At 37.6% G+C, this 25701-nt stretch overlaps 4 protein-coding genes and 1 pseudogene across 4 annotated transcripts; 4 read left to right on the top strand and 1 right to left on the bottom strand.

Moving 5' to 3' along the window:
- Positions 1 to 1040: 1040 nt before the first annotated feature.
- On the top strand, positions 1041 to 3039 carry LOC137718279 (uncharacterized). The gene is made up of 4 exons (XM_068457799.1): positions 1041 to 1415; positions 1922 to 2024; positions 2338 to 2499; positions 2702 to 3039. The coding sequence occupies exons 1-4, from the start codon at positions 1144 to 1146 to the stop codon at positions 2870 to 2872; spliced, it is 708 nt and encodes a 235-aa protein (XP_068313900.1). The 5' UTR covers positions 1041 to 1143; the 3' UTR covers positions 2873 to 3039.
- Positions 3040 to 9422: 6383 nt separating this feature from the next.
- On the top strand, positions 9423 to 12530 carry LOC137717408 (uncharacterized). The gene is made up of 9 exons (XM_068456772.1): positions 9423 to 9578; positions 9852 to 9984; positions 10413 to 10493; positions 10593 to 10681; positions 10817 to 10891; positions 11304 to 11365; positions 11476 to 11532; positions 11817 to 12005; positions 12162 to 12530. The coding sequence occupies exons 2-9, from the start codon at positions 9862 to 9864 to the stop codon at positions 12239 to 12241; spliced, it is 756 nt and encodes a 251-aa protein (XP_068312873.1). The 5' UTR covers positions 9423 to 9578; positions 9852 to 9861; the 3' UTR covers positions 12242 to 12530.
- A 1681-nt stretch (positions 12531 to 14211) lies between these two features.
- LOC137717848 (probable 26S proteasome non-ATPase regulatory subunit 3) lies at positions 14212 to 16921 on the top strand. The gene is made up of 8 exons (XM_068457335.1): positions 14212 to 14371; positions 14480 to 14667; positions 14772 to 14915; positions 15025 to 15161; positions 15340 to 15394; positions 15472 to 15582; positions 15927 to 16166; positions 16285 to 16921. The coding sequence occupies exons 1-8, from the start codon at positions 14281 to 14283 to the stop codon at positions 16795 to 16797; spliced, it is 1479 nt and encodes a 492-aa protein (XP_068313436.1). The 5' UTR covers positions 14212 to 14280; the 3' UTR covers positions 16798 to 16921.
- A 2890-nt stretch (positions 16922 to 19811) lies between these two features.
- LOC137717920 (expansin-A11-like) lies at positions 19812 to 21014 on the top strand (annotated as a pseudogene).
- Positions 21015 to 23057: 2043 nt separating this feature from the next.
- Positions 23058 to 24566, bottom strand: LOC137717790 (UPF0496 protein At1g20180-like). Its single transcript, XM_068457278.1, has 2 exons — positions 24468 to 24566; positions 23058 to 24321 (listed from the first exon to the last, which is right to left on the bottom strand). The coding sequence occupies exons 1-2, from the start codon at positions 24523 to 24525 to the stop codon at positions 23189 to 23191; spliced, it is 1191 nt and encodes a 396-aa protein (XP_068313379.1). The 5' UTR covers positions 24526 to 24566; the 3' UTR covers positions 23058 to 23188.
- Between the last annotated feature and the right edge of the window lie 1135 nt (positions 24567 to 25701).

The following is a 25701-nucleotide window of genomic DNA, read 5'->3' on the forward strand; positions in this document are numbered from 1 at the left end:
CCGTTTTGGTAAACTGGATAAGATTGAACCTTAGGTAGGGATGAGTTACATAACTCATGCGTGTGGTTGGGTAATATAACGCATCATATTTTTCCTATTTCGGGTTTGTAGCCAATCCAATCTATGTTTTAATTTATCTTACCAAAACATTGGTTGGGCTACAAGTCCAATTTAATTGAAAATAACTCATCTCACTCTGCATACCAAACGAGACCTTTAAGTCAGTGTGTCCCTTTATAGGCCTTTGGCACACTCAACACTCTACTAAAAAGCCCCACAAGGAACAAGAAACGTTTATTCTGTTGTTTGCCTGTTGGTAAGGAGAGAATAGGCCCATGAAATGTGGACCAGATGGTGAACACGATTCAAACTTCCTAAATTTGATACGTTGCAAGTTACCTACTTGTCCACGATGTCGCAAAACTCATCACAACAATTAATACTATAATTGCAAAGTGTTATAGTTTCTTAGTTTTTCTTGACAATTCTTGTACGATCTCTTAACTCGAATTTCGGTTCCGTTAATTCGAGTAAAACGATTTGCGCAGATGTATGTTAGGTTAGTTGGCCAACGAAGTATAACCTTTTTTTTTAATTCGAGTTTGAGCTTCTCTGCCTATAGATTATAGAATATCACATTTTTGATATCAAAAATAAAAACATAATGAATAGCAAACAATAACTTGTCACTCAGTACTACGGTCTACTGATATTTCTCTTCACTTGTAAATGAGAGATCTTAGGTTCGATTCTCGCCAAAGGTGAATTTGAACCACATTATTGTTAGCCTATTGTAAGGCTAAGCTTATCCCTTCCTCCTAGTGTTGATAATATCGTTTGTCAAAAAAAAAAAAAAAATAACTTCCCAAAAAAAAAAATGCGTATTTGACTGTTTAATACAACGGCAGACACTTGGGCTGCCTGATTCCACCAGCAGGAGGCCCAAAGTTTAATCAATTCTTTACCAACTAATTTAGCCTTAAACCCGGGAAGATACAAAGATAACCATTTAATTTAATTTTGTCAAAATCCAGGGAAGGTACATTTCCACAGGCGGTTACATGCAGTCTTGGTGCAGCTCAGGTGATTTGCCTTCATACGGTCCACTCGAGGAAACAGAGAGACAAAAGCGGAAGAAAAAGAATGGCGGAATCAAAGCACAGAATCCTTAAACTCGAAACAGCTTTAACGTTGTTGTTCGTGCTGGTTTTGAGCGGATGCGCGCAGAGCTTGCCCCCTTCAAAATACGATGGGTTTTTGTACGGACATCACCTAGTTGACTCCGATTCGATCCTGATCGAAGCTTTCTTCGACCCGGTCTGCCCAGACAGCAGGGATGCCTGGCCGCCCCTCAAACAAGTCGTCGAGCACTACGCCCCTCGCGTCACTGTGGCAATTCACCTCTTACCGTTGCCGTAAGTAACAGATTCCCCTCTCTCTCTCTCTCTCTGCGCCTATGTGTTTGTCAGAAATTGGATAAGAACAATTTTTTTTTTTTTTTCAACCGATAGATGTTGTTAGATTAATGATTAGATTAGCCGACGGGTTTGAACTCATGTCATCGTGCAAGGCTCAGCACTTTTCCACCATGGTAAATGGCCAATATGAGCAATTGAAGTCGTGTAGTTTTTGAGAAATCGATTGCATGTTATGAATTTGAAGTCAGAAGCTTATGTACAACGAAAAATCAAAGCGATTAAATTAATGAAAATGAAACCGACAGATAGCATGTCTGCAAAGTAAGGGTAAGTCTGCCTTCCTCGCAAAGCGGGAAGTCTTGTTAGCGTAGAGCTTAAACCGACAAATAAACCAGGCTTAGTTTTGCAGAAATCAGACTTTGAGGCGCCAGGTTAAATTGTAGCCGATAACCCTGATCGGTAGATATGAAATTACTCAAAGAATCTTGTTTCTGAAGCTGCAGTTACCATGACAATGCTTTCGTTACTTCTCGGGCTCTGCACATCGTAAATCAGCTGAAACCTTCTGCTACATTCCCATTGTTGGAGTGGTTCTTCAAGAATCAGGTTAAGATCACTTCATTAGTTGTTAATTTCGTAGCATATCCTTTTTGGGTGCTGATTTCTACTTGTTTTTCATTTGCTACTATCGGTCTATCTATCTGCAATCTGCATTATGTAGAAATTTCTTGAATCGCTCTCGGGAATTCACTTATTTGATCCATTACTCAGCTGCTAGGCTAATTCGCTGGATTTCGAGCTCATATTTCTTAGACGAAAGCTACTATTTGGTTACTTGGTAGCTTATTAGCCAAGATATCTATGTGTTGTTGGTATTGAAGTTTCTGTTGATCTGAAATTGTCTCAAAAAATTAAACAGGAGAGGTATTATAATGCTCAAACTCGCAACATTTCCAGGGTTGCTGTTGTAAATGACCTAGTGAACTCTGTCACAGAAGTGATTGGGAACTCCTATCACAGCGCCCTTGAATTCGGCTTCAGTGACCTGAAAACGGATCTGAAAACAAGGGTTTCCTTCAAGGTAATGCAGTATATGTCGTTTCTACGTTACATATAATTTTGAATAACTAGTATGCTTATATTGGTGTTACGATTAGGCACATTATGAAAAATGCTACCGCACACACAATCTCTCATTTGCAGGAGTCATATGGTTGACCATTAGAACCGTGTAGTCTTCCCAATATTCGGTTTTTTCATGTTCATTGTCTTTCGTCATGCAGTTTAGCACTTCAAGAGGGGTGTACGGAACACCTACTTTCTTTGTCAATGGATTTGTATTGCCAGATGCTGGCTCCAGTCTGGATTTTAACGGGTGGAAAAAAATCATTGATCCGTTAGTTGTTGGTAACGGGGCGCCAAAGAGCCAAGAAAATGTGCAATTCTTCTTGTGAAGGACTGAGCTAATTGCTTGATGTGCTTGGTTGGTTGAAGAATAAACTCAACAATGCTGGGTCCAGTGTAGATTTATCTGTGAATTGTAGTCATGGAATTATTGATCTGTAACAATTGTGAAAAAAGCATCCAGTCTGCTTGAGACTTTTGTCCCTCTTGTCTCGTATTACTATTTGCCTTGTTAAAGGTCGTTTCATGTTGCTTGCAGTTTTCCAATTACCAATGGCAAAGAACAGTAGAAGGGGAGGTCATTTTTTATCCAAGATAGTGGTAAGGTTATTTTTTTATTCAAAAAGGGGACCGGTGGTGGCTTGGCCACCGCGTCCATCCTTTTGGGGTGGGGAAGACTCTCAAAGGTGGGTTTTCCTTTTCTTTTTTTGGGATGTGCTATTCGCACATGCTTTTTTACTCCTCAAACTCTCGTAATTTGCGGTCATCGTATCGAATGAATTAAAGAATATCAAATTATAGAAATTAACTAGGGGTGTGTGATTTGTAGGTGAAAATAGGTTATTTTCGATTAGCTTTGACAAGATCACATGATTAATTGGTCTAACGGCATTTGGTTGACCTCTCACATATTATGTTAAAAGGAAAGTTTTAGCAATGCCCCCTTGTTCTTACTTTCAATTTGATTTTTGAGTCTATTTTTTCGAAACGATATATTTTTCGAAATTTGAACCTAATAAGGGTCAGTTTGGGATTGCTATGCTTTTTTAAAAATTGCTTTTGTCGTGCTTTAAGAATAATCAACTGTAAAATAAAGCTGATGAGTATTTGGCTAACTAAATTTTAAAAATGTTGTGAGTATAAAAAGTAGCGTAAAAACGTTTGGTAAAATTTAATAGAAAAGTAATATAACTATATACAATAACAAATGGACATAATAGTAGGAGTGAGGGTGACAACAACAATGGTGGTAGTGGCAGTGGCAGTTGTGGTTGTAATGGTAGTGATGGCAGTTGCAGTAGTGATGCATGGTTGTGGTGGTGGCGATGGCGGCATCGATGGTGGTAACAATGGTGGCGGTGGTGGTAGTGGTGGTGGCAACAATGGTGGAGGTGGAGGTAATGATGGTGGTGACAATGGTAGCGTTTACTTTTTTTTCTCTAAAGGATAAAATGTGTGTGGAAAGCTAAATAATGTCACCTAAAAAAAATTAATCAAGGTACGCAGCAATTGAAAATATTTATTAAAAACCCAACTATGCTTTTTATTAAAATAGCTTTTAAAAGCAACCTACATGCTGCTTTTAAAAGCTGCTGTCTTGAGTCTGTTGCTTTTAAAATAAGCAGAATATTTTACTTTTACCAAACACTTTTTTACGGCTTCACTTTAAAGTGAAGCAATTTTAGTAAAAAAAAAAAGCAATATCAAACAAGGCCTAAGACTTCTCACCTGCATTTGAAGAAGAACACTACTAGACCTTAGTACTAAGTGACAAAACTCTCTAAACTTACAATTAAGGCCAATGTAACGGCCAATTAATTGTCACAAATGTTCAAAATATTTGTATGCATAACGAACATGACTAATTTTTAGGGGTATATACGTCAACAAAATACCATATCTATAGGGTAAAATAATAAGAGTGTTACCATACGCATTGTCCTATGTTTACACCCACGTTATAATCTCACCCACCATACAAAATAAGAAAAATAACTTACTATCTTCCCACCCACCATTATCCCCAAAGTACCCTTCCAATCTTCACCCTTGACATTGTTCACCAATCCCATAGCCATTACTGACTGATGAGAAGTACAACCTACCCCTTGACATCCATATTGCTTCTCTAGCCTGTTCTCCCATCTATTTTTTAATTATTTAAATAATATTTTAATATAAGGAAAATGATTATATTTATATGATTGAAATAGAGGGAAGTAAAACAGCGACCACCATTCTACACTTTTTACCACCATCCCGACTATCCCCATGGCTGACCACGGAGGTAATGCAACAATAAAACGAAGAGTCAGTCGCTCGACCAATCATAGAATCAAAGCCGAAAGAATAAGAAGCGAAATCGATAGAGAAAGAAACTTTGATGACATCCATATATGGCTTGATGCATTCAATGTGTTTGGGATTTGTACTATGACGAGCTCGACGAATACAAAGATCAATTCGTGATTCAATAATTTAGGATCCAATAAACATAAATTAAAATTTAGAAGGAATAAAGTGACAACGAGACGTTTGGGAATTGAGATTACGAGTTGCTGGGAGTGTGGGTGGAAGTGAATGATCTGATCTTGTTTCCCTTAGTCCTTATTTGACATTTTACGTGAGGATAAATTGGTAATTAAACTTTTTTTAATAAAGAGCGGGTGTAGAAATAAGACAGATGGGTGGTAATAGTAGCACTCAATAATAAATACTTGAAACTGAAAACTTAGACGAATTGAAAAAAAAAAATAGAGGTTTAAAATCAAATTGAAAGTTTACAAAGAAGATGAAATCACAAAAATAGGACATTGTAAATTGTGTTTTTTGTTCGTTGATGTTTGAAAATTATGAGAGGCTCAACACTATACATGGGTCGGCCTCCACAAACCCTAAGGCTTTTATTCGTACTCAGCTGGCCCAAAAGGTAAGATTGGGCAAGGGGAAATAGTAATTGATTGGAGACATAGACGGGGAAGGAATATTTTAGTAAAAAAAAAAAAAAAAAAAACAGCTTTTAAAAGTAACATTATATATGGGTCGGCCTCCACAAACCCTAAGGCTTTTATTCGTACTTGGATCAAAAGGTAAGATTGGGCGAGGGGAAGTAGTAATTGATTTGAGACATAAACAGGGAAGGAATATTTTAGCTAAAAAAAAAAAAAAAAAAAAAAGAGCAGCTTTTAAAAGATCCAACTATGCTTTTTATTAAAATTGCTTTTAAAAACAATCTACATGCTACTTTTAAAAGCTGATGTCTGGAGTATGTTGCTTTTAAAATAAGCAGAATATTTTACTTTTACCAAACACTTTTTTACTGCTTAACTTTCAAGCGAAGCAGTTATTAGGAAAAAAAAAAAGCAATACCAAACAGGACCTAAGACTTCTCACGTGCATTTGAAAAAGAATACTACTAGACCTTAGTACCAAGTGACAAGTCTCTCTAAACTTACAATTAGGGCCAGTGTAAAATTAATTGTCACAAATGTTCAAACTTTATGTATGCGTAACGAACATGATTAATTTTTAGGGGTATATACGTCAACAAAATACAATATCTATAGGGTAAAATAATAAATACTTGAAACTGATAAATACTTGGAAAATATGAAAATCGAGTTATGAGAAACAATTAAGAAAATAATTAAAGTTACACATATGCAATTCTATTGTATAAAATGGTAGAAAATAACCATCAACTTAACATGGAAAACTTCGACGAATTGAAAAAAAATAGAAGTTCAAAATCAAATTGAAAGTTTACAGAGAAGACGAAATCACAAAACTATGACATTGTAAATTGTGTTTTTTGTTCACTGATATTTGAAAATTATGAGAAGCTCAATACTATATATAGGCTGGCCTCCACAAACCCTAAGGCTTTTATTCGTACTCAGCAGGCCCAAAAGGCAAGATTGGGCGAGGGGAAGTAGTAACGGATTGGAGACATAGACGGGGAAGGAATGTTTTAGTAAAAAAAAAAAGCAGCTTTTAAAAGACCCAACTATGCTTTTTATTAAAACAACTTTTTAAAGCATTTTACATGTTGCTTTTAAAAGTTGCTGTCTGGAGTCTGTTGCTTTTAAAATAAGCAGAATATTTTACTTTTACCAAACTCTTTTATACTGCTTGTGACATCCCATCCCGGAAATATCGAAACGTACGTGTGAAATTACAAGTTTGCCCCTAGTACGTTTTCGTCACGTTATTGGTTGTTTTGTGTGGTGTGGCAGGTGTTGAACCACACACATACACTCACAGACACTGTCTCTCTGCCCTTTCCCTGTCTCTCTCTCCACCGAGCTCCATTCCTTCCTCTTCCTTCTGAAAACGTACGGACAACACACAAAATCACCCAAACCTTAACAGATCGAGGGAACCAACTACACCATTGAACTCGTGAGGTCGAGGCGAGCACAGCCATACCATTGTCAGGTGAGAAATCCTTCGTTTTCACGTCGATTCGACAATGGCCGATTTGTGTACTATTCATTCAAAGATTATTCATTGAGTTTTGGGGATTTCTAAGCTCGTAGGTAGCTTGGTGGTGTCACGAGGAGCCTAGGAGTGCTTCGTTGGACGATTTTGGACGTCGGGATCACCGTGGTCGAAGTTGGCCGAGTTTTGAGTTTTGAGACAGGTATGATCGCGTGATTTTTAGCCTTTAAAAGTAGTCTATCGTGATTCTACTAGTCCTAAGCTTCATTTTGGTCCAAGAATCATGAAAATTGGTTGAGAAACGAACGAGAAAACAAGGTTTGAAGTTTTTCCGGTTTTCCGGCGCCGGCGACGGCACCGGAGACTGAACGGAGAAGGTGACGGAATATTCCGTCAGAGTTGACGGAATATTCCTGACGCCGTTGACGGAATCTGTCAAAACTGACGGAATATTCCTCACTCGTCAGTTGACGTCGTCAGTGTGCGCCGCACGTGCCTGCGCGTGCGGCGGAGGAAATTTTTTCTAAAAATATGGTTGTGATCCTGAGGTTGTGTAGAGCACGTTGGTATATTCATTTGTCCATTTTGAGCAATGTATGAGAAGTTATTACGAGAAGTTGGTTATGTGCTTTAAAGTTAACGTTTTTATAGTTATTTCGCATATAGGTGACACGTACCCCGAGGACGAGCGTTCGCACTCGAGGCAGGGGGGCTACGACCCTTCCACATACCAGTGAGTGGACTTTTGTTTTCCGTATATACCTATATACACTTATATTCCCAGAAATTGATTAAAAAGGGTTATTTATGTTATGCCATGCACTTTATTATTATCGTTTATGCATCATTGCATACATTAGTAGTGGCATGCATATACATATGCATATTGGGTGCTGTGGACGCACAGGTAAGTGCCAGATAAGTGGTATTCATGTTTACATTCAGCAGTAGTTTGAGATGCTTAGAGAGCTCATAACCTGCACCCCCCGTGTTAGTGCTCCCGCCCAGAGTAGGGCACAGTCCTTCACGTGATGTTTACCTCCCGCACCACATGCTCAGCTTGGATCCAAGTTAGGTGCACAGTCTTGTCGTACAGACCACATTAGGTGGTTCCGACTCGTAGGTGACCCGCGATTATTCGCACAACCTTCACGTGATCGTAGCACTAGAGTGTATATATATGTTACACCCAGGCCTGTCGTACAGACCACTTTAGGTGGTTCCGACTCGTGGGCAGGTTCAGTTATTGAGTTTGAGATTTGAGTTCTATATGCAGCCGTACAGGTCACGTTAGGTGACTCCGGCTGCCAGATGTTATGCTATTGATGTGATTTATACCTGGGCACTTGCATTCATTATGAGGTTCTGACATGGCATATTCTTGAGCATGATTGGCATACCCTTGAGCATGTTTGGCATATCTATACATACGTATATATGTTTATTTCTGGGAAGTATACAGGTTTTACGGCGAGGGGTTATAATGTATTTTGCTAATTGGTTTTCAAAGAGCTTTGTTTTTGCCCACTCACGCTTTTGTTTTGCGCCCCTCCAGGTTCTAGTTGATTAGCAGTTTCGATGGTATTCCCAGAGGATTCTCCCGGCTTTTCTGACAGATACTCACCAGTGTAGGGTCCCATTCGGGTGTACTTATGTCGCGACTTTTCTTTTGGACTGCTATAGTCTTGCTCTGAATTTGTATCTCACTTACTAGCACTTGTTTTAGTACTTTGTATGCTAGTTTTTAATTATTCGTACTTTTATATTATTACTTTATTGGTTTCCGCACGTGCACATGGCTACGTCACCTTCGTGTGACGGCCAGCACGCTCCGATCTCGGTCGGGGTGTGTCACTGCTTAACTTTAAAGTGAAGCAGTTTTTAGTAAAAAAAAAAAAAAAAAAGCAATACCAAACAGACTAAGTGACAAGTCTCTCTAAACTTATAAGTAGGGCCAATGTAACGACCAATTAATTGTCACAAATGTTCAAAATTTCTGTATGCGTAACGAACATGACTAATTTTTAGGGGTATATACGTCAAAAAAATACCATATCTGCAAGGTAAAAGAATTAATACTTGAAACTGTGATAAATACTTGGAAAATATAATAATCGAGTTATGAGAAACAATTAAGAAAATAATTAAAGTTACACATATGCAATTCTATTGTATAAAATGGAAGAAAATAACCATCAATTTTACAGAATATTTAACATGGAAAACTTAGAAGAAATGAAAAAAAAATAGAGGTTTAAAATCAAATTGAAAGTTTAAAGAGAAAGACGAAATCATAAAAATACGACATTGTAAAGTGTGTTTTTTATTCATTGATATTTGAAAATTATGAGAGGCTCAACACCGTATATGGGCCGGGCTCTACAAACCCCTTGAGGAAGTAGCAACTGATTGGAGACATAGACGGGGAAGGAAGTGAAGATCGTGGTTAGGGTAGTTTCGTGGAGACTATATAAACCAAGAGGCAACCCCGCGCTGCGGATTAGGGCGTAAAAGAAAAACGAAGCCGTAGAAGAGGGCTTTATTTTTGTGTGGAGCGCTTACTTATCCTTTTTTGAATCACCACCACCACCACCGGTATGTTCCCCTTCCTCTCTCCGTCCAGATCCAACCCTCCGTTTCCTTCTCTCCCCTCTCGATTCTGCATGTTCCGCCTCCTTAGCTTCTGTTTGGTTTCCGAGAATCTGTTTTCCGGAGAAATTTTTTGATTTTGTTGTTTGTGTTGAGCTGTGCGTTTGGGACCTGGTTTTGTTTTGTTTGTCCTGGAATTTGTATAGCGTGATTGTTTAATTTAAATTTTCTTTTGGTTTTTTTGGAGATGATTAATTCTGTGCTTTTAAAAAATTGTAGGGCGGAAGAGATGGATCGTTACCAGAGAGTGGAGAAGCCGAGAGTGGAGACGCCTATCGATGAGAACGAGATTAGGATTACCAGTCAGGGCAGGATGCGCAACTACATCACCTACGCCATGACCCTGCTTCAGGTCTCTCTCTCCCTCTCCTCTATTTTTTTTCTTCCATTTTTTGTGTTTAATTTCTGCTTTCGGATGCATAGAATTGAAAAAAAAAAATTGAAAATAATGAAATTTTGTTGTGTATTATGATGAAACAAATTCAAACCATGATGTTAATCTTGTGTGTTTACCTGCTGCTGTTGATTTTCTGCTCGTATGCGATTATATGGTAGTATATAATGCGTATGGAAGTTGGAGAATGCGTAGGGATGAATGAATAAAGATTGAATAGAGATTTCGGATTTATGTTAGGTTTTGATAAACCTATATTACTTGATACAGCACCTTAGATTTTGCTTATCCAAGAGACTTCGGATGTAATTTAGGTTATTTTAGACCTATATTAGTTATTACAATACCTTAGGTTTTCTTTATCCGCTTGTGCCGCATCCTTGCAGGAAAAAGGATCGGATGAAGTTGTGTTCAAGGCCATGGGAAGAGCCATCAACAAGACTGTAACGATTGTGGAGTTAATCAAGGTTATGTGTCTTGTTCTGAATCGTTATATATTGTTTGTGAGATGTTTGTTTCCGTTCTTGGATTAGGCTGACAAGATATTCTTATTACTGTTGTTTCAGAGAAGAATTGTTGGTCTTCATCAGAACACTACAATTGGTTCCACAGACATAACTGATATCTATGAACCTCTTGAGGAAGGCCTTGATACGTAAGCCTAGTTTAAACTTTAAACCGTATTTTGAACACCTCTGATTTGTTGCAGTACCTCATGAGGGGTACTATTTTTTTGGCCTTGTCTGTTATTGGTGACTTTATACCTCGTGTTGTCCTGTTTTTGTCACAGTCTGGAGACAACAAGGCATGTGTCAATGATTGTGATAACTCTCTCAAAGAAGGAAATAAATCAATCCTCCATCGGGTGAGTTTCTACTAGTTACCTTTTTCTTGTTTGAAATATAACCTGAGGGTGTAGTCAAGTTGTCTTAGCGTATGTAGAATCTCTTCCTGACAATATATGGAACCATATTACTCAAAGGAGTGGAGGATCTCCTATAACTCTGGTTATTTATAAATTGTGTATCTAATACATGTATAAACAATTTACATTGGTTATTAGCATTATGGATTGCTGAGTCACACATTAAGATATGTAAGAACCTTCTTTACAAATTAGGCTAAGAAATTCTAGGAGAATAGTTGTATATGTTGTTACGGTCTGCAAGTATAAGTTGCTTGCTTTCATGTCGAAAATGAAACTCTGGTACTAATTATGTTCCGTTGTTCCTTTTCCGTTGTTCATATTAACATTTGTGAACTACTGCTACCATCAGGTATCAGCCCCCTTTACCTGCTGAGCTTGTGAAGGCATCAACGGAGATTGATTATGAAGGAGGTACTACCATTTTACTAACCACATTCATTTAATTAGCAATTGTCTTCTTCCCTCCCCCCTCCTCCTCTAGTATTACTCTACATTTTGTTGAACATTTCTGTTCTCTGCAGAGGGCACAACAAATGGTCGTGGACGTGGACGTGGCAGAGGAAGGGGAAGGTTCAGAGGTAGCCTGTTAGAATGTTTCCACACTTTTACTTGCCTTTTTCTATAATTTTCTCCAATTAATTCTGCTGGCACTTTAATGGTTTCCTTTACCAATTTCAACCCTGTATACCTTAATATAGATACGTTCTAAAATGATTTGAGTAATTGTGATTCAAGAATGTTGTGATGGTTTTAGGTGTCTTGATTGGTGGACAGTATTATATCCTGAATGGTAGCTAGTTTTCGATTTAAAACAGGCATTTGAAGTGTTTTAATGGTTAAATTGTTTTGATAATAATTGTAGGGAATGGCTTTGTCTCAACTGAATATGACGATGGAGGTTACGACCAGAGTCAGGGCAACTTTAGGGGTAGGGGCCGTGGGAGAGGACGTGGTTTCCGAGGCCGTGGAAGAGGAGGGTACAATGATCCCCAGTACGATGCTCAGCAAGATGGAGGATACATTGAAGAAGCACCTGCTCAAGGTGGCCGTGGTATGTATATCTCCTTTTTTCCCCTTGTATATAGCCACACGAGAATAATGTGTGCATGCCCGGATTCTTTTGCTTGATTGACTTCCATGGGCAGCCCTGATGCAGCCAACCGAAAATTGTTTATGCGTTGGTTCTCAATACAATATTGGTGTGCAGGTCGTGGCCGTGGGAGGGGAGGGTTTCGTGGAAGGGGACGTGGCTATAGGTCAAATGGGCCGATCCAGGCAGCTGCTTGATGTGCGATACGAGCGTCATTGGAACATCATACAAAAAATGGCCAGTGTCAAGTAATGGACGCCTTATCTTATCAAACATCTATGTTTACAAGTTTCCGTATTTTCCGTGTCGTTTATTATTATCCGTGGTATGGCAGACTTCTAATGTTAACTGTACGGCATGATCCCTGTAGATTTAGTTTAGAGTTCCATGAGGGAATCCCTCCGTTTTGTCGTGTAGATTTTAGGTGAGATGTTTGAACAGTTGTAATTTTCCATCTGGATTGATAAGCGTATTCTTTTATTTTAATGTTGCCAAAGTTTTTTGTGTCAGAATTATCTCCCCTCCCCTCCTCTTCCTCCTCTTTCATTTTTTGGCTTTGCAAGAACAGTATAATGCATGTTTGTGGTGCTTTTAAGATGATGAGTGTATTTTTAACTGTGAAGATTTGTTGGGTGCGGGTTTGGGTACCGGTTTGTATACAAAACGTATGGTTTGGGGCCTCAATAAATGGTATGATAACCTCGCCTCACCAGGTATTGTAATATTTTCCTTAATTCACATGTAGAAGATTTCTTTAAATTTAATATTTTCTCATATTTTATGAATTATTCAGCTTAATTGGTTTTTCGAGTTTTTGACTAAATATATTGCCTGTGCTACAAAACTCTCTGACCGTAGCATACAAAAATTCATTTGGTAACGTGTGCAGGCTAAATCGCGATTGTGGTTTGGAACATAGGTTGGATCGTGTTTTGAACCCAAAACCGAATCAACCCAGCCTGCGCGCATCCCTGTATCTAATGATATTTCTCTTAGTTACTAAGCGAAAGGTTTTGGGATTACCTCAATTGCGACGTAGTTTAATATTCTTCTCCTAGAATTTGAGTAAAATATCATTGTATCAGAATAAAAATTTGTATAAAGAATTATTTTCAAAAGTGTAATATAAATGTATTTTTCTTTCTAAGTATAAAAATTTGAAGTGAACAATGAAAATTTTATAGTAGCAATAACATTTTTTTTTTCCTATTTTGTTTCTTCAATTTTTAATGGCGATATTTTGGTTCCTCTCACCTGATGACTGAAATTTGACTTGAAGAGAAATAAAACTTGCAAAAAGAGTTTTAAAAGGTTATAAATTCAAAAAATTTAAAGGAGTTTTATAGACTTTATTTGTATTTTAGGTGAATTCATTCAAAATGGCCTGATTCCTTAAAACCTTAAAAAAAAAAAAAACACTATAAATTCCATCAAATCCTTCACTTTAAATACTTTAAGATCAAATTCTAACCCTATGTTTGGATGAGAGAAATAACTTAGCATTTGGATCAAAGTCAAAATTTATAAATTAACGTGTATCAATTCCCTTATTTGAATTCATAAACATAAAAATTTAGAATTTTCGCGTGGAAAAAAAGCTTGGAATTTATGATCTCCAATTTCTAAGTTTAAATTCAATGTATATAAGTGTCATTTCTTAATTTCTATGATTGAGAGTTTAATAATAAAAAATTTCGTATTCAATTCATTTGTTCCAAACACGGAAATTCACAAATTCTAGAAATAAAATCTCGGTATTTCAATTTCCATCATTTTAAAACTATTTAGTAATCTTAAATTTCTTCATCCAAATATAATATAATTAAATTTTTATAAATTACTTCAAAATCTTGAATAAATACATGCAGATTTCTATGAAGTTTTATAAAATTTTAAAATCTTTATTAAATAGTTAATACTCATAAATTCTACTTTGATTGATTTAAAATAGAGAGTTTTAACGAAAAGCCCACAGTATTGTTCACTTTAACGAAAAACCACATTTTTACACTAAAAAATCAAACTTGATACTATTTACTTTACCTTTTATTTTATCCTTATCATTAAAACTCAAAGTTTTCAAAACATTTTCATTAGTTTTTTTTTTTTTAAATATTGATAAATGCCACAGAATTTGTAAACTCTTTTAAAATCCTATAAACTGCCTGCAACCAAGAGAAAAAGCAGGTGCTGCAAAAATTCTGGTAGGTAGGTGTTATTGAATGAGAACGAAGAGATGAGTACTCAAGACGTGCAGATGAAAGACGACGAATCCCAATCCCAATCCAAACCCTCTTTCCATTCGGATTCAGCTTCCACTCTGCAGCGTAAGCTTCAAAATCTCTGTCTCAGATTTCTTCCAACTTCTAGGGTTTTCGTTTCCTCATCAGTTGCATATCTAATTCTGAAATTTGGGGCTTTTCCTAACAACGTAGATTTGAAGGAGGCGGCGTCGTTTATTGAGGCCGCTTCCTCCACCAAAGAGGTCCGCAGAATATCCCGCGCCGTCCGCCTCACGGTTGCGCTCCGCCGCAAGCTCACAGCCGCCGTGCTCTCTGCATTTCTCGATTTCGCTCTTCTTCCCGGTTCTGAAGCACACCAGCATTTGTCTGCCCACCTTAAGGTGTTTGAATAATCGAACAATGTTTATTTACTGTTACATTAATTTCAGTCAATGTTCTTGTTTGAATTCGTGCAAATTATTGTGTTTGAATTTGTACTGTGCAGAATGATAATCATGACATGGAAGTTGACAATGATGCTGCAGCTTCTGCTGTTCAAGCTCCGGCAAAGCACGCGTTGCCCGAGCTCGAAATCTACTGTTACTTGCTTGTGATTCTTTTTCTGATTGATCAGAAAAGATTCGATGAGGTTGATTCGATAACTCTGCTATTCTTATTGGATTGATTTCTCCATTGTCTGTGTTGAGTTGTCCCAATTTTGAAAACTTTCTTTTCTTTTCCATGCGTCATTCTTTCAGGCGAAAGCGTGTTCCTCAGCTAGTATTGCTCGAATTAAGAGTTTCAATAGAAGAACCGTCGATGTACTAGCATCCAGATTGTACTTTTATTACTCGTTTTGCTATGAGCTGACCGGAAATCTTGCTGAAATTCGGGGGTAAGCTGTTAATTGACCCAATATGTCTCTTTTGTTTGCAACTTTTACGTTTAACCTCTCGCTACATATGTTCTTATGCATGCTTGTACACATTTAATACATGAAAGGAACCCTGAGGACACTGGTTGCTCTGTCGGATTGTAGTATCTGCTCTAATTTCATTGCATCTGTTTTTTAGCAACCTCCTTGCGCTGCATCGCATTGCCACATTGCGTCATGATGAGTTGGGTCAGGTGAGTGTCCAAGGGAATTACAGTTTGTTTTGTATTTGGGACGTTAGAACTTAAAACTATATGGTTATGTTATGCAGGAAACACTTCTCAACCTGTTGCTTCGAAACTATCTCCATTATAACCTGTATGACCAGGCAGAGAAGCTAAGGTCTAAGGCACCACGATTTGAAGCACATTCAAACCAACAGGTACAGTAATCTCTTTCCAGATTATATAACTAGAGTCCAGTTTTATAAATCTAGAGTCTCGGGAGTTATCCATTTTTTCCCTGTTGGAGCTTTGCATTCCTTAAGAACTTGCAACTGCATTTTGAGCTTTGTTTCCCCCCCTGAAACTTTGTTTACATTTCTCATGGGTTTTTTTTTCTTAAACCTTTTCAAGACTCAATATTCGAGTCGTACACTTCACCAGCTTTCTGGTGATATGTGCCTAATGGTGTCCATCAATGCTTGTCAACGTTCTTTACCAGAATTGGACATCGTGTTTGAAGTGTCTAAATTGCGAATTTCTAAGACAATTGTTTTATATGCAGTTTTGCCGTTATCTCTTCTACCTTGGAAAGATTCGGACAATACAATTGGAATATACAGATGCAAAAGAGTCTCTCTTGCAGGCTGCTCGTAAAGCCCCTCTTGCAGCCCAAGGTTTCCGAATTCAATGTAACAAATGGGCTGTCTTGGTTCGCCTGCTGCTTGGGGAAATACCAGAGAGGATCATCTTTATGCAGAAAGGAATGGAAAAAGCTTTGAGGCCATACTTTGAACTTACAAATGTGAGTCTACATTCTCATGACTGTTAATCGTCTTGCCTAAATGATGTCTGACTACTTGCTTAAATATCAACTGATAAATGTTATCTCCTTTTCTTTTTCAAATTGTTGGCATTGTCAGGCTGTTCGAATCGGTGATTTAGAACTATTCAGAAATGTTGCATCAAAGTTTGCTGGCACTTTCGGTACGGATCAAACCCACAATTTAATTGTTCGGCTGCGACATAATGTCATCAGGACCGGATTGCGGAATATCAGCATCTCTTATTCGCGCATCTCGCTTGCTGATGTTGCCGAGAAGTTAAGATTGGTTTCAGGAAACCCAATTGCGGATGCTGAGAGCATCGTGGCCAAGGCTATCCGCGACGGCGCCATTGAGGCCTCGTTAGATCATGCAAATGGGTGGATGGTGTCCAAGGAAACTGGAGACATTTACTCTACTAATGAGCCTCAGGCTGCTTTCAACTCCAGGATTGCCTTTTGTCTCAACATGCACAACGAAGCAGTTCGGGCCCTGCGGTTTCCTCCAAATCCACACAAGGAGAAAGAGAGTGCTGAGAGGAGAGAGAGGCAACAACAGGAGCAAGAGCTTGCCAACCATATTGCAGAGGACGACGACGACGACGATTTTTAATGCGAACTGTTCCTTAAGTGGTTCATGATTCTAGACAGGTAGTTCCTCCTTTTCATTTAGACACCCGGTATTAACCTCGAATTGTAACTGTTATCAGTTGTTATGTTAAATACTTATTCCTACATTTTAAAATCTCAAATCTTCCCTTTGATGCATGCTAGCCCCCAATTCCAAATCACGAATTGCGAAATACACCAAAGAGCGTGTTTCGCGTTTATCACATTACAACTAGTTATTATCCTTTATCCTATAGTCCGATGATTTAAGCTCGTTTGGAAGTGTTTTTAAAATGAATGAAAGTGCTTTTAGATAAAATGTTTTTGGGTTTCAAAAGCACTTGAAATAGTTCTTACAATAAGCACTACTTATGTGCTTCTTGCAAGAAGCACTTTTAAGTGCTTTTTCATGATGCACTTGCATTTTAAGTAAGGATTGATTTTAATTACATTTTCAATAAAAGCGATTTCAGTCATTTTAAAAGTACTTGCAAACGAGCTTTTAGATGTTAAATATTGGTCATTGTAACTTTGACTAAGAATATAACAACTAAAAAACCCCAGAATAATAGAGTTTACATGTACTTAAACAACCACATATTCTTTTGATTCACGACTGATCTAATTTCAATTACGTAATCAGAAGTGTAAAAACCTTCACAAAACCTATCAACTCTCTAAAAGTCAAAAACAAGTTCTCTCTAGTTTCCCAAGTTTGCACACACTCTTGCCGCCAGCCCTAGCCTGCCGGTGGCTACCCTTGTCCAATCTCCTTGCCATCCTCTTTTCCTCCTTCTCCTGTTCCCCTTCTCTTTTTTTCAACTTCCCTGAGTTTTATCTCTATTTCTTTGAGCCCTGTCTCAAATTTTCCCACGAGTTTATCTCACTTTTGGGCTTCATGTCCCTTCTCTTCTTCCCTCCCTCTCCTTTGGCTGTTTCTTTCCAAATCCAAAACTGCATTTTCCCTTACTTTTTCACCTTGTCTCCCTTCCACATAATCCATCCCTAACCCGTCTTATGTTCTGATATGCGCACTCTAGGCCATATATGATTTCTAGATTTATTTCCCTCCTTTATTTTCCCTACCCCAACCGGCATGCCGGATGTCCCTTGAGGCCAAGTGTTTTGCTGCGGCCAAACTAAGGGTATTTTGCATACCCCTTTAGCCTCACCTTCTATCCATGTGTTATTGTGTTTGTATATATTTGCAGGGATTAGTAGATGAGATTTGGATCTGGTCACTATCTCTTGGTTCTGGGTTTTTGGTGAAAAAATCTGGATGTGGTGTGCTTTTGGTTGCGGGTTTGGTACTTTTGTGATGCAAAGTCTTGGTCGATTTCACCACTCAATCATTTTCTCTAGTATCTGTGTCAAGTAGCTGTTGACAAGACTTTCATAGTGGTGACGGCGGCTGACGCAACTTTCTAAGGTCATAGATTAGGGAGGTTTTAGCTTCTGCTTATTTAATTGGGCTGAAATTTTATGTATTTGTTTTTCCCCAATGTATCAAGATTATTTTGCCTTCATATATGTTGACATGTAACCTTCTTTCGGATTAATGAAAATTACTTTTCAGACAAAATGGAAAAAAACACAGAAGCGTACAGTGTGAATAGAGGATCACAGTTTCCTTAATGGCGTGTACTATCATGTGCAAGATTTGAGCAGCTGACTTTGAATCATTTAAGCAACAACTGAACAACTTGAACAACTCCTAACCATCACACTCAAACGACCTTCTGATTTATTTAAGGTATACAATGTCGTTTGCTTTACGTAAAACGTCCTGAGATTGCGCCAGGAAACTTTATGGTTTTTCCTCCTCCTTTTTTTTTCTGAGTTTTTATTTGTCAAACAAGCAAATGGGTCTCAGAACTTAATTTGGTTTTGGGGACTTCATGTGATATTGTCAAATTATTTCTTATATTCTATTGTATGGGAGCCTTCTAGATCTCAGTAGCGTATCTCAGTAGCGGTGCTTAATAAACTATATTACGAGTCGATGGACTCTCTCTCTCTCAAAAATGCTCGACGGTGCTGCATTACGATTCACGTGGCAACTGTCATGAAAATACTTGTACGATCAATACCAAAACTTCATTCCCAAAATTTCAAATTCATTTGTTTTTTTTTTCTTTAAACAAAGCAACGTGGTTATATCTGCGTGACGAATTCAGGAATTTTTCTTTTCTTCATAGGCCAAATATAAAAAAAGAAGTTTATAAGTTATTTTTTACAACACAATTGTCTTATTAGTTAGTGAAGGAATCTTAACGATCATCGCACATAAAAGATTGAAGAAAGAAGTTGCGATAAAATAATTTAGGAATATACAATCTATTATATTAAATGAAGGATATAGTTGATGGTTTCGTGTAAAAAGGGCATATACAATCTATTATATTAAAATATTCTTCTTAGGAATATACAACTAAGGAAAGTGTAGTGTGTAATGTGAAAAAGGGGTCATGTGTAATGCAAGAAAGAAGAACGATGCCATATCATATAAGGTCAAGCCTCAAGGAAGTAGCATGTAAAGTTGTGTACTACGATACGACCCTGAAATATATAAGTTCCAATCATACAAAAACACATTAAATATTTGCCCATTTTATCTTCAAATAGCAACAACCTGCAACTTGGATTTCTGCATTTTGATTATTCCCGGCTTTTCTGTTGGCCAAGAGCATGTGGAGTGGAGGTGGGAGCGAGAGAGAACGTGGAAATAATTGCTGAACAATTCAGACTTTGCAGAGAGACAGAGAGATGGATAATTCAATTTATTATTTAATTAATAACTTAATTAATACACCAAATTAATCATATACATTCAATCCGGCTGCAGAGATTCCATGTGAGGTGGTTGCATGGGCATCACCGAGTCGATCTGCTCTCTTATTTATACTTTGGAAATTCCCGATTAATGTAAATACACTCCCAAATACCAATCCCCCCCCCTCTCTCTCTCTCCCCCCTCTACTATCTCTCTCTCTCTCTCTCTCTCTCTCTCTCTCAACAATGGCGAAGCTCATTTTTCCATTAGCAATCTTTCTTGGAGTATGTAGTCTCTCGACATATGTCACTGCATTCACAGCATCTGCCTGGAGTAGAGGTCATGCCACATTCTATGGAGGCAGTGATGCCTCTGGAACTATGGGTACGTACGTAGTTGTTTTTCTTCTGCGTTTATGCGGAAGTGCTTTCCTTACTAATATATTATTATGATTAACCGAACCCTTGACCTGTCCTAATTCTAACATGTTACGGGTTTTTATGCACTGCAGGGGGAGCTTGTGGATATGGCAACCTGTATTCCACCAGGTACGGGACTAGGACGGCGGCTTTAAGTACCGCCCTGTTTAACGACGGAGCTTCATGTGGACAATGCTACAAGATCATATGCGACTTCAAAACAGATTCTAGATGGTGCGTAAAAGGAAGGTCCGTGACAATTACTGCAACAAACTTTTGTCCTCCCAATTTAGATCTTCCAAACGACAATGGAGGATGGTGCAACCCACCCCTTCAGCATTTCGACATGGCTCAGCCTGCCTGGGAAAAGATCGGGATTTACAGGGGCGGCATCATCCCTGTCTTGTTCCAAAGGTAACTTTAATTAGCCCGAAAACTAAACTTTAATCGTTGAATTAGTTCGAATTCGATCATTAATTTCTAATCCAAGGTTGATATGTTATCGATATGGTGTTAATATTATTGTAGCTAACATTATGTATCAAACATGTTATTGACCATACCGATACAATGTCAACGACAACCTATCGACATGTTATCGACACGTAGATATTCGACAACTTCAACGCGTTCATCTTCTCCTGCACAAAGAATTTTTGTATTGAACCCTTTGCGTAGTGTACTACATATATTTATGGGATTTGGATCGTGTGTGTGCAGGGTACCATGCAAGAAGAGGGGCGGTGTGAGATTCACAATAAATGGGAGAAACTACTTTGAGCTTGTGCTGATCACCAATGTCGGAGGAGCCGGATCTATCCAATCTGCTTACATTAAAGATCCAACACTGGCTGGATTGTAATGTCCAGGAATTGGGGAGCAAACTGGCAGTCCAACGCCTACCTCAACGGCCAATCTCTGTCGTTCAGACTCACCACAACCGACGGCGAAACTCAACTGTTTAACAACATTGTTCCCGCCAACTGGGGATTTGGCCAAACGTTCGCCAGCGAAGTACAGTTTTCATAAATAATCCGGTGTTGTTGGTTTAATGAATTCAAGTGGCTGCTTTCACGGTTCTGGGTTAATCAACGGCAGAGGCGTGCTTACGTTATTTTTAAGAGGCAGCCCGCCACATTTTTTGGGCTTATCAAATTACGTGGTTATATATTGTCATTTTTTATACCCAGAAAGTATAGTGCTCGATCCCAAAACAACATCTGTGTTGTACCGTTTCAATAAGAAGCGCCGTCAAAGATGCAGCTTCAAACATGTAGAAATATATGCCTTTTACTACAAAAATTATAATAATCATATATTCTTGTAATATGATTTTTTTTTTTTTTTTTGTGTCGATTGTAATATGAATTGTTACAATAATTGTTAAATTTTCTTGGAAATGCCCTATCTTTCAAGTTGTACTTTATTAGCCTGATTATTAAACTGTCTGAGCTTTGGCCTGAAATGTATATGAAATTGACTTGTATGATCCGGATATAAAATTATTATGACGTTTTATATTAATAACATAATACAATGTATAATTTATCTCTATAATGCATTATATTATTGCCAAATCGCTTGAAATGTATATGAAATTGACTTGTATGACATATATATAAAGTTATCACGACTTTGTTACTTTGTGTCATAAAAGTTATTATCGTGAAACACTTTTATCCTTGTGATGGGATGCTAGTTGTCATTTATGACGAAAATTAGGTTATCTTTGCTTTTGTCATTTGACGTTGTTGAGCTTTTTAGAAAAAAACTGGGCCTCGTATTGAAGGCCTTTTGGCATTCTCTATGGACATCGGACAAGGAGAAGATGACAATGAGAATCTCGTTTTCAGAGTACGACAATGAAAAATAATGCTACGTTAAAAAATACTACTTAGTCACATAAAATTATGGGCATCTTCAAAAGAGATATCAAAATTACCATGTAAAAATACAACAGTAAAAAATGGTAGCCAACTCTTTCCAACCGAACCTTCAATTTCTTACGTGGCACTAAATCATTTGAAGGCAAAGCCTTTTTGCTATCAAATTTGACAGCAGATGTTAAATTCATTAAATGATTTTTTAATAGATTAATATAATATATAATAAATGTTGTTATATTTTTGAAATATTTGATTGGTTGCCTTAATCATTGGACTCCACAAAAAGATAAAATTTTTATTAAATGACATTATTATTTAACATATCGGGTGGAGCAAAATGTTGTACTACATGTCAAATTGCCACGTAAGTTATCAACTATCATTCTGATGTTTAAAATTTGACATCTCATTTGGAAATGCTCAAAGCTCGTTTGAAAAGTACTTTTAAAATATTTGAAAAAGTTTCTAATGGAAATATTTTTAGGTTTTAAAAGTATTTGGAGTGTTTCATGTAAGAAGCAACAATTACATGCTTCTTGTAGAAAGCACTCTAAGTGTTTTTTCAAGATTCACTTGCATTTTTACTAAGGATTGGTTTCAACTTTCAACAATATTTTCACCAAAAGAACTTTCAGCATTTACAAATTAAAATACTTTCAAACAAGCCCTTAAGTAGATCCATGACTACTTCTTTGATTGACAGGGTAGTTCAGCAATGAAATTGGTTTTGTATACTTGGTATTAACGACATATGCACCACTAATAGATGCAAACTCAACTGTACTTGAGATTTATGAACAAAAACATGGTTGTTTTATTACAGACTTATGTCACCGACTCAAGATATAGAAGCTTTTACAGTTTTACTAGTCATGATCCAAATATTTTTAAAGTAAAACAGAATGATTTTATAAATAAATGAAGTAATTTTATTGATTATACGTACAAATAGAATACCCATTGATAAAGTTACAGACCAAAGAATAAAGAATAAAAGAATGGAAACACTGGCAGTGAAACCACACACACATAAGTAGCAATTACAGATCGAAGTAATGAATAATCCCTTAACCTGATGTTGATCCACATGAAGAAGAAAACTTGGTTGATGAAGCAATTGCATGGATAACTACTTCATCCAAATTATTTGGACTTGTAGCTCACGGCCAAGCTATATATGTCACGCAACATATCATTGATTGTCACCATATATATCTGCATCTTTTTTTTGCGTAACATCCCATACCACTTCACATCAATCATGATGTATGATTACCAGCTTAATGACCGATTACGATGTCACTAATTAGCACCTAATTAGGTGCTTGCCAATATTTCTTGTATCACAAGCCTTCTCGACCTGTTTATGGTGAGCAAGCACAAGTAAATATGTTCTTCAAGCTCCTCTAGCTGCTCCAAAAAGCTAGCCTCACTCGCATGAAATTCCCTCACCACCTTCTTAAATATGTCAAAGTTTGAAGCTGATCCACCATTACTAGTAGTAATAATACTCCTCACACTTCTAACACATATTCCGGCCACCACTTTCCGGTGCTCCACTTCATTGTGCAAACGTCTCACCATCCGACTCATTGTATCGAAGTCGTTGATCAAAATATAAACCCCTTGCGCCGCGATGTCAAGTTGCTTCCCGTGGCTCTCGGGAAACCTAGCCTTCAACCACTCGGCCGCAGAGTCCATTTTTCTCACGCACAAACCCAATGAGCAGGCCATGAGCGCCGGCGCCACCACGATTCCAATCATGCTGTGGATTGCAAACACAAGAAACGCGATCAAAAGCGCGGTGTGCGACAACACCAGACCCACCCCTCCAACCTTTTTGCATATTCTGTTACGCTGTGCGGCCCTGCGCACCTTTTTGTGCTTTAAAGTGAGCCTATTGAACAACGCCGCGTAGCTATCATGAATGTCACGGAACTGCCCAGGGCTGATTATCGACAACGGATTTTTAGCTAGGGCAAATGTGCCAAGCTCCCCGAAAATTGCCAGGCATTGGTCGTCATGAGTAATGTCGATATTATCATTATTAAGTATGCGTACCCTTTGGCTGAGTTTTAGTACGAGCTTCTTCGTGTGTCGGTTTTCTGCCCGGGTTTGGTGCATGCTACGGAGGAGCACGTCACAAATGTGGCAGGCATCTAAGCTGGCTTCGAAGTAGTCGGTGAGAAGGTGGTGGAGATTTATGCCCTCCTTGCCGACGATGTTTTTAAGGGTTTCTTGCCGCGGTTCTAGCAAATATTCGGAGCGGTCCAAAAACAAATTAGGCGGAAGCGACGAGCTAGACGAAGAAAGACTAGTGCTCGGCAGCTGTCCGTGAACCCTATCCCACATTTCTACGTACGATTTTGTTCTAAAAACTTCCAAGTATTCTTCGTTCACGTTTAACTTGCTGGAGAAGCTATTCCCACCGAGATTGTCCTTTTTGCTCCCTGAAATTAAATTACCCATCAATTAACAAGCAATACCTATCGATTCTTCAAAACACATATTAATTTTTTTAAATGTAAAATTAATCAACTAGTAATCATAAATTAAGGAAATTAACATGCATAGAAATATAGAAATCGGAACTCACTTGGCTTGGAAAACGCAGATCTCAACTTGGTTCGTAGGGTTTTCCTCATCTTAGACATGATTATGTGAATCAAATAGTATAATATATATATATATATATATATATATATATATATATATATCGATCGACGGAAGATGTTGAAATGGAGCTGCTAACTTGTTATCTCTCTAAAATCGCAGGAGAGTCGAACCGGTTTAAAAAGGAAGAGGATACGGAGAAAGTTGGCTGTGTTTATATATATATATATATGCAGAGAGAGAGAGAGAGAGAGAGAGAGAGAGAGAGAGAGAGAGAGAGAGATGTGGACGACACCCAGTTGGCTGTTATAGGCATACACCACCGACTCAATTAGTTTTGTGGCTTTGGTCACACGTTTGAGTCCCTCACACGTTTTGCTCTTTCTCTCTACGTGTAAGGCTTTCAAGCTCAATTATAATTAACCTAGAGAGATAACGTTCCATGTTTTATTAATTTAGATCAGAGAAAAAATACGAAACCAATTATTATTTCCCAAATTTCAAGCAAAAATAACAAATATTACAGCACAATGTCGTGGTGCAATGATAACACTTCTCTCTACTACTATGGTAGAAGGCCACTTGAAAATATCGTAGCACGATAACTAATTGCCAAATTTCATGCTGCTACTGCTCAGTTAGTTTCGGTTCTAAATATCTTGCTCCAATTCCTCCTGTTATACGCTATAAAATAGATAAGATTTATTCTTCTTTTCATTTATCAATTTCTTTATTTCTCTCTTTTTTATTGCGTTCCTAATTTGATATACCGTGCTCTAGATTTGCACTAAACATGAATAACTTGAAGATTTAACTTTTATAATACAGCACTATTCGTGGAAGCCGATTTGATTTGGTTCGAGGAAACCCGAATTGATTGTTTATGTTATTTTGAGAATAGTCGTGGTTTATAAAGTTGGTGCAATGCACTATTTCTTAATTTGATCGGGTTTAAATTCCCTAGCTAGATTTTTATTGAGATTCACGTAACTGCAGCATATGTATCATATTATGTACTTATTCATCTATATATAGCAGTATGAAGAAGGAAACTGACTTTTTTGATATAATTATTTTAAAATGTAATTTTTAATGAAAAAATGGTCCAACAATGATTGATTAGTTACTATAATATTTTACGTGTTTTATTTGAAGATTTTGAAACGTTGTGTACAGCACTAACATGTAAGAATTGTCCATAAAAATGTTACTGAATA

This window comes from Pyrus communis, chromosome 15 (assembly GCF_963583255.1).
Source record: "Pyrus communis chromosome 15, drPyrComm1.1, whole genome shotgun sequence".
In the NCBI taxonomy this organism is placed as follows: domain Eukaryota; kingdom Viridiplantae; phylum Streptophyta; class Magnoliopsida; order Rosales; family Rosaceae; genus Pyrus; species Pyrus communis.